Here is a 13,360-nt window from a genome sequence, read left to right on the forward strand (position 1 = left end):
TGTCAATAGCAGTAAAAAAACAAAATGACAGGGTATATGTAACAGTCGACTTATCGAGTTCTTGTAATGAACTGCAGGGATTTGTAAGCACGTCATTAAACATTGGCATTTACCGGAAAGAAAAAAATGCCCCTTGTTGTACCCACCTTGAGTCCATCGCTGGGCAGCCGGTACCCAAACCGTGCAGGCAGGTCATCAAAATTACCTGTCTTGTTGTCAAATGTGTACTGAAAGAGAAAGAAGAATACAAATCACATCACGTGGTGTTTAATAACTAATAGTTCTTCGTCATTCAGTCGGTCTGAGTGTCTATCCTTCAGCCCGTCTCTGTCTGGGTGTCTATCCATCCGCCCGTCTCTGTCTGGGTGTCTATCCACCCGTCCGTCTCTGTCTGGGTGTCCATCCTTCAGCCCGTCTCTGTCTGGGTGTCTATCCTTCAGCCCGTCTCTGTCTGCGTGTCTATCCTTCCGCCCGTCTCTGTCTGCGTGTCTATCCTTCCGCCCGTCTCTGTCTGAGTGTCTATCCTTCAGCCCGTCTCTGTCTGCGTGTCTATCCATCCGCCCGTCTCTGTCTGAGTGTCTATCCATCCGCCCGTCTCTGTCTGAGTGTCTATCCATCCGCCCGTCTCTGTCTGAGTGTCTATCCATCCGCCCGTCTCTGTCTGAGTGTCTATCCTTCCGCCCGTCTCTGTCTGAGTGTCTATCCTTCCGCCCGTCTCTGTCTGAGTGTCTATCCTTCCGCCCGTCTCTGTCTGAGTGTCTATCCATCCGCCCGTCTCTGTCTGGGTGTCTATCCATCCGCCCGTCTCTGTCTGAATGTCTATCCATCCGCCCGTCTCTGTCTGAGTGTCTATCCATCCGCCCGTCTCTGTCTGGGTGTCTATCCATCCGCCCGTCTCTGTCTGGGTGTCTATCCATCCGCCCGTCTCTGTCTGGGTGTCTATCCATCCGCCCGTCTCTGTCTGGGTGTCTATCCATCCGCCCGTCTCTGTCTGAGTGTCTATCCTTCAGCCCGTCTCTGTCTGAGTGTCTATCCTTCCGCCCGTCTCTGTCTGAGTGTCTATCCTTCAGCCCGTCTCTGTCTGAGTGTCTATCCTTCCGCCCGTCTCTGTCTGCGTGTCTATCCTTCCGCCCGTCTCTGTCTGTGTCTATCCTTCCGCCCGTCTCTGTCTGTGTGTCTATCCTTCAGCCCGTCTCTGTTTGGGTGTCTATCCTTCAGCCTATCTCTGTCTGCGGGGACTCACGGCAGAGATGTCGGCCTCAACGGGCAGCAGGTTGAGGAAAGCGAAGAGCTGCACGGTGAAGATGGTGTAGATCTGTGTGGCAGACAGCATCAGCATCCCAAGTGAGAGCAGCATCTTGCATTCCGTGTGTGTGTCAGTCGACTGACACACGGACGGACGGACTGTCCCAGCACTGGCAGCTCTCACACCTGCAGTGTACGTACACACACAAACACACACACACGATTGTCAATGTCTGTAGGCCTACGTCTGCTCCCAGCCTCCCACAGAACAAACACCCCAAAGTTCCCAGGGACAACTGTAATTATATATGCCACTACGTGAAATCTGGTGTGACCCTGCTCGGTTCTGAAATCTGGTGTGACCCTGCTCGGTTCTGAAATCTGGTGTGACCCTGCTCGGTTCTGAAATCTGGTGTGACCCTGCTCGGTTCTGAAATCTGGTGTGACCCTACTCGGTTCTGAAATCTGGTGTGACCCTGCTCGGTTCTGAAATCTGGTGTGACCCTGCTCGGTTCTGAAATCTGGTGTGACCCTGCTCGGTTCTGAAATCTGGTGTGACCCTGCTCGGTTCTGAAATAAGACAGTAGTGAATTTGTCATTGATTCATGCCTAACACACACACAAGATTGAAGTAGTTAAGCCTACTAGCTTGATAGCAGGGTTGGGGTTAACTCCATTTCAATTCTGGAAGTACAATGAAATTCCATGCAATTGTTTCAATGAGGAACATTTGGAATATTTCTGCATTGACTTTAATTGAACAGTACTGGGGCCACGCCCCATATATAAATTGCCTGGCTCCCCACAGGTGCCACTTTGGTTTTAGAAGTGAGGGGGACATGACCCCCAGATCCCCCGTCAGGTTCTCTCCTAGAGTTTTTTGGGGGTCATCTAAAGCGAACTTCCTGCATTGTTACACAATCCCAACGAGTCGTCTCTATTTAGAACAAAATGTAATTAAGCTTAATAAAGACTTTTGATCAATAATAAATATTGTGTTGCACCTTTAACCAAGACTGACAAATGAACAACACTTGAAAAATAGAGACTTTTGATTGTCTTTAGTATTAAGACATCCTCTATATCAAATTTCAGCCAAACCGCCCAGCCAGCCCAGGCCACCTGCACGCCCGACCCCCACCAGTCTAGTCAATATACACCGCTCAAAAAAAATAAAAGGGAACACTTAAAACAACACAATGTAACTCCCAAGTCAATCACACTTCTGTGAAATCAAACTGTCCACTTAGGAAGCAACACTGATTGACAATAAATTTCACATGCTGTTGTGCAAATGGAATAGACAACAGGTGGAAATTATAGGCAATTAGCAAGACACCCCCAATAAAAGAGTGGTACTGCAGGTGGTGACCACAGACCACTTCTCAGTTCCTATGCTTCCTGGCTGATGTTTTGGTCACTTTTGAATGCTGGCGGTGCTTTCACTCTAGTGGTAGCATGAGACGGAGTCTACAACCCACACAAGTGGCTCAGGTAGTGCAGCTCATCCAGGATGGCACATCAATGCGAGCTGTGGCAAGGTTTGCTGTGTCTGTCAGCGTAGTGTCCAGAGCATGGAGGCGCTACCAAGAGACAGGCCAGTACATCAGGAGGCCGTAGGAGGGCAACAACCCAGCAGCAGGACCGCTACCTCCGCCTTTGTGCAAGGAGGAGCAGGAGGAGCACTGCCAGAGCCCTGTAAAAAGACCACCAACAGGCCACAAATGTGCATGTGTCTGCTCAAACGGTCAGAAACAGACTCCATGAGGGTGGTATGAGGGCCCGACATCCACAGGTGGGGGTTGGGCTTACAGCCCAACACCGTGCAGGACGTTTGGCATTTGCCAGAGAACACCAAGATTGGCAAATTCGCCACTGGCGCCCTGTGCTCTTCACAGATGAAAACAGGTTCACACTGAGCACATGTGACAGACGTGACAGAGTCTGGTGATGCCGTGGAGAACGTTCTGCAGCCTGCAATATCCTCCAGCATGACCGGTTTGGCGGTGGGTCAGTCATGGTGTGGAGTGGCATTTCTTTGGGGGGCTGCACAGCCCTCCATGTGCTTGCCAGAGGTAGCCTGACTGCCATTAGGTACCGAGATGAGATCCTCAGACCCCTTGTGAGACCATATGCTGGTGCGGTTGGCCCTGGGTTCCTCCTAATGCAAGACAATGCTAGACCTCAAGTGGCTGGAGTGTGTCAGCAGTTCCTGCAAGAGGAAGGCATTGATGCTATGGACTGGCCTGCCCGTTCCCCAGACCTGAATCCAATTGAGCACATCTGGGACATCATGTCTCGCTCCATCCACCAACGCCAACACTTTGCACCACAGACTGTCCAGGAGTTGGCGGATGCTTTAGTCCAGGTCTGGGAGGAGATCCCTCAGAATACCATCCGCCACCTCATCAGGAGCATGCCCAGGCGTTGTAGGGAGGTCATATAGGCACGTGGAGGCCACACACACTACTGAGCCTCATTTTGACTTGTTTTAAGGACATTACATCAAAGTTGGATCAGCCTGTAGTGTGGTTTTCCACTTTAATTTTGAGAGTGACTCCAAATCCAGACCTCCATGGGTTGATAAAATTGATTTCCATTTGTAATTTGTGTGATTTTGTTGTCAGCACATTCAACTATGTAAAGAAAAAAGTATTTAATGAGAATATTTCATTCATTCAGATCTAGGATGTGTTATTTTAGTGTTCCCTTTACTTTTTTGAGCAGTGTATACATCAACTATCTCCCAACACAATTTCCTTCCCAGTTCCCTCCCACCTTACATTTTTAATTCCCAAGGGAAAGGTTTGGAAACAAAAACATTAAAAACACATATCACCTCAAATATACATTACCACACAGAAACAGCAAATCCTCCATATAATGAATCTCTTAGGACTAACAGTACTGTAGAGCTCTTTTTACTTACACACAATATAGCTGGGTCGCCCCGTTCTACCCCTAGGGGTCCACCACCCTGCAGCGCCCCAACCCAACACTAGAGGTTGACCGATTAATCGGAATGGCCGATTAATTGGGGCCGATTTCAAGTTTTCATAACAATCGGTAATCTGCATTTTTGGACACCGTTTTATGGCCGATTACATTGCACTCTACGAGGAGACTGCGTGGCAGGCTGACGACCTGTTGTGCGAGTCCAGCAAGGAGCTAGCTAGCATTAAACTTATCTTATAAAAAACAATCAATCTTAACATAATCACTAGTTAACTACACATGGTTGATGATATTACTAGTTTATCTAGCTTGTCCTGCATTGCATATAATGCGGTGCCAGTTAATTTATCATTGAATCACAGCCTACTTCGCCAAACAGGTGATGATTTAATAAAAGCGCATTCGCAAAAAAAACTGTCGTTGCACCAACGTGTACCTAAACATCAACGCCTTTCTTAAAATCAATACACAAGTATATATTATTTTTTAAACCTGCATATTTAGTTAATATTGCCTGCTAACATGAATTTATTTTAACTAGGGAAATTGTGTCACGTCTCTTGCGTTCAATGCAAGCAGAGTCAGGGTAAATGCAGCAGTTTGGGCCGCCTGGCTCGTTGCAAACTGTGTGAAGACCATTTCTTCCTAACAAAAGGCCGTAATTAATTTGCCAGAATTTTACATCATTATGACATAACATTGAAGGTTGTGCAATATAAGAGCAACATTTAGACTGATGGATGCCCCCCGTTAGATAAAATACGGAACGGTTCCGTATTTCACTGAAAGAATAAACGTTTTGTTTTCGAAATGATAGTTTCCGGATTTTACCATATTAATGACCTAAGGCTCGTATTAAAAAAAATGGCTGATTAATCAGTATCGGCTTTTTTTTGGTCCTCCAATAATCGGTATCGGCGTTGAAAAATCCTAAATCGGTCGACCTCTACACAACACACCCCAGTCAGCTTTAAGACCTTAGTGAAACATTCATTTATTGGTTTTGGGGGTGTTAGGCCAAGGCCAGAGTGACAACCCACAGGACTGAGCCCAGCAGCGAAGCTTTGCCTAAATAGGTATCTCCCCTGACGAGGGCATGTTTTCAATACTCCTTTAACCGTACTGTATTCCATATAAGGCATCCAGGCCTTCCCCCATATACCCTTAATATAGTAATAAACTCAAGCTAGCAATACATAACTTGACATTGCGGGAGGATAACCAATCTTCCAATGAATGTGCATTTCTTAGCCACTATAAAACGCTAGGTTACTCAGTTTCTTCTGATAACAGTCTCCAGTATCAACATTTCCAAGCAAAACAAAAACAGGGAGAAGGGAGAACCTGTAGATATGGTGAGATAAAAGAACATACTCTTTGCCAGAATTCTGCCAGCCTTCACAAGACCATGACATATGCAAATATGTCCCTATTGTGTTTTACACCTCCAGCAGAGCAATGACATTTCTCAGTGCTTGATATTCAGTTTCACTGGCATATAGAACGTTCTATGGATGGTTTTAACCTGCAGTCATTTATGTCTAATATTATAACAACATGACTGGGCATTCTAACAGATCTGTATCCATTCATCATCAATAGCTTCTACCAGGTCTTCCTCACATTTTTGTTTTGTGTCACCGGGAAAAGCATCTATCAACCCTTGATACAGTTTGGAAATCAACTTTAGAGGTTTGTCAGACAGCCTTAAAACATAGTTTACATCTTTGAAGCTTCTTGCTTGTCCAGTGTTTGCTGCACAGAGAGAATAAAAAGTGTTGCATCTTCACAGATTTACCTCAGCTCCGTCAGACCGGTCTTCCTCGGCTGCCTGACCCTGCTGAGACCCCTATCATCATCACAGACCGATCTTCCCTGGTTACCTGACCCTGCTGAGACCCCTGTCACCGTCACAGACTGGTCTTCCCTGGTTACCTGACCCTGCTGAGACCCGTGTCACCATCACAGACTGGTCTTCCCTGGTTACCTGACCCTGCTGAGACCCCTGTCACCGTCACAGACTGGTCTTCCCTGGTTACCTGACCCTGCTGAGACCCCTGTCACCATCTGATCCTCATAAGATCAGGCATGACGAAGAATTACTTTGGTGTACATTATATTATCCAAGAAAAGAATCAATGGTTCAATAATTGAAATGACTGTTATTCCCAGATCCCAGACTGTAGCTTTAAGCTTCTGTCCTGTAGCTACTGTAGGTCTACCCATCAATTCAAGATGGAACTGTGTCATTCACTGATATTGTTAATATACTGCAAAATTCAGCTGAGCTCTGTAGACTGGTCTTCCCTGGCTGTCTGACCTTGTTGGGACCACTGTCACCATCTGATCCTGCTAAGACATGATGAGTAGTGTTGTGTACTGACTATACACTAGAGGGCTGCATTCCCTTGTGATGCCTGTGAGTCCCGACAGAGATCACTGCAGTGTGGTCGGCATTGTTCGTGCTGCGAACAGTCAGATTAAAATATTTTTTGTTGTCCCACAGATGATTTGGAAACGGGCCTCTTTCTGCTTTGTACGCGTTAGCCTAGCTATTGTATTAAAAGCACATATTTATTCACACGCCCAGAATTCACTGCTTCAACATCAGTAGCCTTCCTCTCCTAGTTGGATGTGAGTGTTCAAGTGTCCAAAGTATGTGTGGTCTCATCGAAATAGACTAGGCTGTATACATGGTCGGAGAATCACGTGCCAGTTAACTTAAATATTATTAGCCTGTAGTTTACTACAATGTCTGTAAATAAATAGGCGATTGATAAATGGAAAGAAGTGGAGGGCGTTCAACCAACGTGAGTCAAAGTGCACTCAAATGTATTCATTGAAAAGAAAAAAGGTTACAATGGTGCGCAAGCGTTGCACATTTTCAATTTCAATAAGTATTGGTTACCGATTTATTTGTCTCTGCCTGCAAATCGTCCTCCTAAAAAAGGTAGGCTATATCCTATAGGTCTATGCAAAACATAGCAAGTGTTTAATGAATCACTAACCATCTGAATTCTTTAGCAATACAAGACCATCGCTTAATGAGAGGTCGACACGTCTGGTTGGCGGATATCACTGAATTTGTTCAGGAAATGCGTCATTCTAATGCAGGGAAGACCAGTCTGTCATCATTCTTGCTGTTTCAAGTTCAGTAGCCATACCTGAGAAACCAGGTTCATGTGTGGTCTCATTTAAATAGAGTAGGATATAACCTGTGTGGAGAAGTACTGGGCAGCTATCTTTCCAAGGAAATGTACTTCCTAAGTAGTTTACTACATTGCTTAGAAATAAGCCTAAATATTGATCACCCATATTTCTCAGTCTGAAAATCTTCCCACTCCCAAAAAAAAAAAAAAAGGTAAGCTATAAAAAAAATGGTTTGAGAGAAAGTAAGTCTCTCCAGCTCTGCTCTCTTCAATCTACATCTAGCATAGTGGCTGATATAGATTAATAATACAATTTAAGGGCCATGTGAGAATCTCTGGTCATGTTAACCCTCGCAAGGCTGCAGGCCCAGACGGCATCCCCAGCCGCGCCCTCAGAGCATGCGCAGACCAGCTGGCCGGTGTGTTTACGGACATATTCAATCAATCCCTATACCAGTCTGCTGTTCCCACATGCTTCAAGAGGGCCACCATTGTTCCTGTTCCCAAGAAAGCTAAGGTAACTGAGCTAAACGGCTACCGCCCCGTAGCACTCACATCCGTCATCATGAAGTGCTTTGAGAGACTAGTCAAGGACCATATCACCTCCACCCTACCTGACACCCTAGACCCACTCCAATTTGCTTACCGCCCAAATAGGTCCACAGACGATGCAATCTCAACCACACTGCCCTAACCCATCTGGACAAGAGGAATACCTATGTGAGAATGCTGTTCATCGACTACAGCTCGGCATTCAACACCATAGTGCCCTCCAAGCTCGTCATCAAGCTCGAGACCCTGGGTCTCGACCCCGCCCTGTGCAACTGGGTACTGGACTTCCTGACGGGCCGCCCCCAGGTGGTGAGGGTAGGCAACAACATCTCCTCCCCGCTGATCCTCAACACTGGGGCCCCACAAGGGTGCGTTCTGAGCCCTCTCCTGTACTCCCTGTTCACCCACGACTGTGTGGCCACGCACGCCTCCAACTCAATCATCAAGTTTGCGGACGACACAACAGTGGTAGGCTTGAATACCAACAACGACGAGACGGCCTACAGGGAGGAGGTGAGGGCCCTCGGAGTGTGGTGTCAGGAAAATAACCTCACACTCAACGTCAACAAAACTAAGGAGATGATTGTGGACTTCAGGAAACAGCAGAGGGAACACCCCCATATCCACATCGATGGAACAGTAGTGGAGAGGGTAGCAAGTTTTAAGTTCCTCGGCATACACATCACAGACAAACTGAATTGGTCCACTCACACAGACAGCATCGTGAAGAAGGCGCAGCAGCGCCTCTTCAACCTCAGGAGGCTGAAGAAATTCGGCTTGTCACCAAAAGCACTCACAAACTTCTACAGATGCACAATCGAGCGCATCCTGTCGGGCTGTATCACCGCCTGGTACGGCAACTGCTCCGCCCTCAACCGTAAGGCTCTCCAGAGGGTAGTGAGGTCTGCACAACGCATCACCGGGGGCAAACTACCTGCCCTCCAGGACACCTACTCCACCCGATGTTACAGGAAGGCCATAAAGATCATCAAGGACATCAACCACCCGAGCCACTGCCTGTTCACCCCGCTATCATCCAGAAGGCGAGGTCAGTACAGGTGCATCAAAGCTGGGACCGAGAGACTGAAAAACAGCTTCTATCTCAAGGCCATCAGACTGTTAAACAGCCACCACTAACATTGAGTGGCTGCTGCCAACACACTGACAATGACACTGACTCAACTCCAGCCACTTTAATAATGGGAATTGATAGGAAATGATGTAAATATATCACTAGCCACTTTAAACAATGCTACCTTATATAATGTTACTTACCCTACATTATTCATCTCACATGCATACGTATATACTGTACTCTATATCATCGACTGCATCCTTATGTAATACATGTATCACTAGCCACTTTAACTATGCCACTTTGTTTACATACTCATCTCATATGTATATACTGTACTCGATATCATCTACTGTATCTTGCCTATGCTGCTCTGTACCATCACTCATTCATATATCCTTATGTACATATTCTTTATCCCCTTACACTGTGTATTAGACAGTGGTTTTGGAATTGTTAGTTAGATTACTTGTTGGTTATTACTGCATTGTCGGAACTAGAAGCACAAGCATTTCGCTACACTCGCATTAACATCTGCTAACCATGTGTATGTGACAAATAAAATTTGATTTGATTTAAATGTACTTTTGTGCATATAGGGCGCAAAATTGTTGGGACCATGCGGTAGCGGGTGGGAGTCGTTTTATTGCTGTGTCACAAGTCGCAGGCCTCCTAATTGTCCCTAGAATTTCTAAGCAAACAGCTGGAGGCAGGGCTTTCTCCTATAGAGCTCCATGTTTATGGAATGGTCTGCCTACCCATGTGAGAGACGCAAACTCAGTCTCAACCTTTAAGTCTTTACTGAAGACTCATCTCTTCAGTGGGTCATATGATTGAGTGTAGTCTGGCCCAGGAGTGGGAAGGTGAACGGAAAGGCTTTGGAGCAACGAACCGCCCTTGCTGTCTCTGCCTGGCCGGTTCCCCTCTTTCCACTGGGATTCTCTGCCTCTAACCCTATTACAGGGGCTGAGTCACTGGCTTACTAGGGCTCTTTCATACCGTCACTAGGAGGGGTGCATCACTTGAGTGGGTTGAGTCATTGTTGTGATCTTCCTGTCTGGGTTGGCGCCCCCCCTTGGGTTGTGCCGTGGCGGAGATCTTTGTGGGCTATACTCGGCCTTGTCTCAGGATGGTAAGTTGGTGGTTGAAGATATCCCTCTAGTGGTGTGGGGGCTGTGCTTTGGCAAAGTGGGTGGGGTTATATCCTTCCTGTTTGGCCCTGTCCGGGGGTGTCCTCGGATGGGGCCAGTGTCTCCTGACCCCTCCTGTCTCAGCCTCCAGTATTTATGTTGCAGTAGTTTGTGTCAGGGGGCTAGGGTCAGTTTGTTATATCTGGACTACTTCTCCTGTCCTATTCGGTGTCCTGTGTGAATTTAAGTATGCTCTCTCTAATTCTCTCTTTCTTTCTCTCTCTCGGACCTGAGCCCTAGGACCATGCCTTCAGGACTACCTGACATGATGACTCCTTGCTGTCCCCAGTCCACCTGGCCGTGCTGCTGTTCCAGTTTCAACTGTTCTGCCTGTGATTATTATTATTTGACCATGCTGGTCATTTATGAACATTTGAACATCTTGGCCATGTTCTGTTATGGTCAGCTCTCTCCCTCTCTCTAATGGTACATCAACTTGTGAAGAGATGGCCTGGCTATGGTAGCTACTAGCTAGTGTAGCTAATTCATTCACCTCAGTCAAGAGGGAAAGAAACATTAGCTAATGTTACATGTCAGTTACAATACTAGCTCAGCACTGTGAACAAACACTAGATCATTTTTTTTCTGTTAAGTTAAACTGCTGTTACCTTGCCAGCTACATCAGTCAGCTAAAGAGTAGCCAGTTTCTGCTCTGCTTGCTTTTACAACTCGGTGAAAGAGCGCAACACAGACACTGAACTATGCTCAACTCTCCAGTGCTGGTCCAGCCAGCCTTCCAAAAGCTTTGCCTTCACACAGCCTGTCAACCCGCTCTGTGGTGTTTGCATGGTCCTAAATCCAGCCGGCTGAACACTACAAACAGCATACCCGACTGCTCGGAGGCGACCTCTTGGTCCTAAAGCCCATTGATGCAAATCACATTCCAATGATAAATGCAATTTCAGAATATGGGGGGACATGACCCCCCCCCGTCCCCCCCGTCTGCAGTGAAAGTTGCACCCCTGGCTACCCATCCACATCGCTCTGGCCAAACACATTCTGACTGTTCTGATTGGTCCCTGAAAACAACAGTTGGGCCAGAGCCAGCCTACATGATGAAGTGATCAACTTTGAAATTCTGATTGGTTAGATTTGTTAGAGATGATCCAATCGCTGATGAATTTGTTTTGTACAACACCCCTCCTTCTGAAGTCACACAAACGACTTCTTGGATGCCAGACTCAAACAATGTGTTACGTTCAATAGAGCAGCAGAATTCAAATTCAGTGTGAGTCGTCAAAAAATATATATAAAAGGCTTATCAAGAGTAGACCTACTGCTTGGGCCCTGTGCTTCTCAGTGATGACCGGTGTCGGACAGAGAGGAAATAACATGCATTAGACTACATCAGATAGCAATACAGCATCACCAAGCGCTACTAATAACACAAAATATCTCCCCAAATATTGAATATTCATTTAAAACATGACATGCTGTATGTTTCAAGGTGGCACAGGTGTATAAAGCCACAAATAAACAATTCCAAGTTTCACGTAGGTAGGCCCTTTCAAAAGGTACGGGGACATTTGCTGTATGATACTTGCTACAGATGTAATGATCTTTGTAAAGTTAAGCCTGAAAGTAGAAGTCATCGTATTAGTTGCAAAAGAAGGATGATGTCAAAGTCATGTGGCAATGTCGTCGCATGTCATGTGACTACCCAGCAGTATGACAGATAGCGACTTTAACCACATAGCCTACTTGGATAACAACCTATTCAGTTAGCCACGCTAACTTCCTAGCTAATATTATTCTTGTCGCAAATCTCCCATCTATCTAGCTAGCTAGCTAACTTAATCATAGCCCAATATTGGACTAAAGAGCCTAACGTTACTCCTTAGTCCAAGGACCTTAAAAAGACAAAACAGCCAAATACTCCATCTAAACGTGAATCGATTCTCCATTGCGGTACGGTTATAGAAAAATAAATCCCTGTACATCAAACATTTCACAAATGCAAAATACAAACTTACTGTACACTGTTTTAACCGCGTTTAACACAGCAGCCGACAGTACTTTTCATTGACAAGACAACACGTTTGTGGCATATGTCTTCCGTTTACACATACAGTAACTTGGGTGTTTGGAAACGCAGATAGCTAATTAGCACAAGTAGTCCACTCGGTCTCCCGTCTGTTTTCCTGTAAACAAGAGCTGTAGCATGGAAATATGGCCATATGGGAACCATAATCCTATAAAAAAAGGCGTGTATCAATATGACCTTTTGTTTTCCACAACCGTACCGCAAGCGATGCGTCGCGGATAACCTCCCCCATACAGAATACGCCTTCGTCCAATGACTATTATGTGTAATGTTGTGGAACTGAGAGTCATGACCACCGGCTAACGTAAACACAGCTGCAAAAGTGGTGAATCGGGTTTTATGATACTAACAATATATGGCGGCTGTAGAGGTGCCAAACCTATTTAGCAAGCTATTACACGTCTTCTAAATATACCCGATGGAGCAAGCTACCATTATTAGCAAGCTAAATACCATTATTAGGCCAGCTTTGCAACTCCCAAGCTTGATAGCAACATCATGACATGACTCGAGTCTAAACACCAGCGTATTTGACGTTGGTAACAGCTAGCTATATCAGCGCTAGCTACAAATACAAGTTAGCTAGCTAGATAACTAACGTTAGATCGTGGAAAGTTACCTTTGAATCAGACCGAAGTTTCCTCTGATTTAAAAAATATATATGCGAATAATATAGACATTACAATAAATTGCTATCTATACGTATGATCGCAACAACTTTATTCCTTTACTTTAACATGCCAGTACAACAGAACGTCAACAATAATCCCGAACTAGCCAGCTTCCTCTATCTGCAAACTCCGCCCCGCCCGAGCAGATTGTTGCTGCTGATTGGACGGAAGGACAATCAATCTTTCCTTTCCGAAACTGTTTCCTGGGGTAAACATAACCACGTGATGCATCATGTATTTACAGTAAAGAAATTATCTAAAATATATAGTATTTGTACGTGTGGGGTGTGTGACCACGTATGCAAAGGTTTACATTTAGTGGCTGACAGTTTGACTATGAATTCGAGCGCAAGATGTGGGGTAATAATAGCGAAGTTTATGGCGGGGCAGTGCTGGCCTTGGAACCCGCATTTGCTGGCCTGGAATACATTGTTAATAATATATTTTGGAAGGTTTGGTTATTATACCACACAAATATC

General features: G+C 45.7%; 1 protein-coding gene across 2 annotated transcripts in view; it reads right to left on the reverse strand.

Moving 5' to 3' along the window:
- Positions 1–13,149, reverse strand: part of LOC110508833 (E3 ubiquitin-protein ligase RNF13) — an 80,353-nt gene extending 67,204 nt beyond the window's left edge. The window contains exons 1-3 of one of the 2 annotated variants that reach the window (XM_036987041.2): positions 12,830–13,149; positions 1,244–1,431; positions 147–227 (exon numbers count right to left, since the gene is read on the reverse strand). In XM_036987041.2, coding sequence (XP_036842936.2) covers positions 147–227; positions 1,244–1,357 — 195 coding nt within the window. In that variant the 5' untranslated portion in view covers positions 1,358–1,431; positions 12,830–13,149. Of the gene's footprint in view, positions 1–146; positions 228–1,243; positions 1,432–12,139 lie in introns of both variants that reach the window. The other variant, XM_036987109.2, reaches the window with a different exon arrangement.
- Between the last annotated feature and the right edge of the window lie 211 nt (positions 13,150–13,360).

The sequence above is a fragment of the Oncorhynchus mykiss genome, chromosome 1 (assembly GCF_057628025.1).
Source record: "Oncorhynchus mykiss isolate SJ-2025 chromosome 1, ASM5762802v1, whole genome shotgun sequence".
NCBI lineage: Eukaryota > Metazoa > Chordata > Actinopteri > Salmoniformes > Salmonidae > Oncorhynchus > Oncorhynchus mykiss.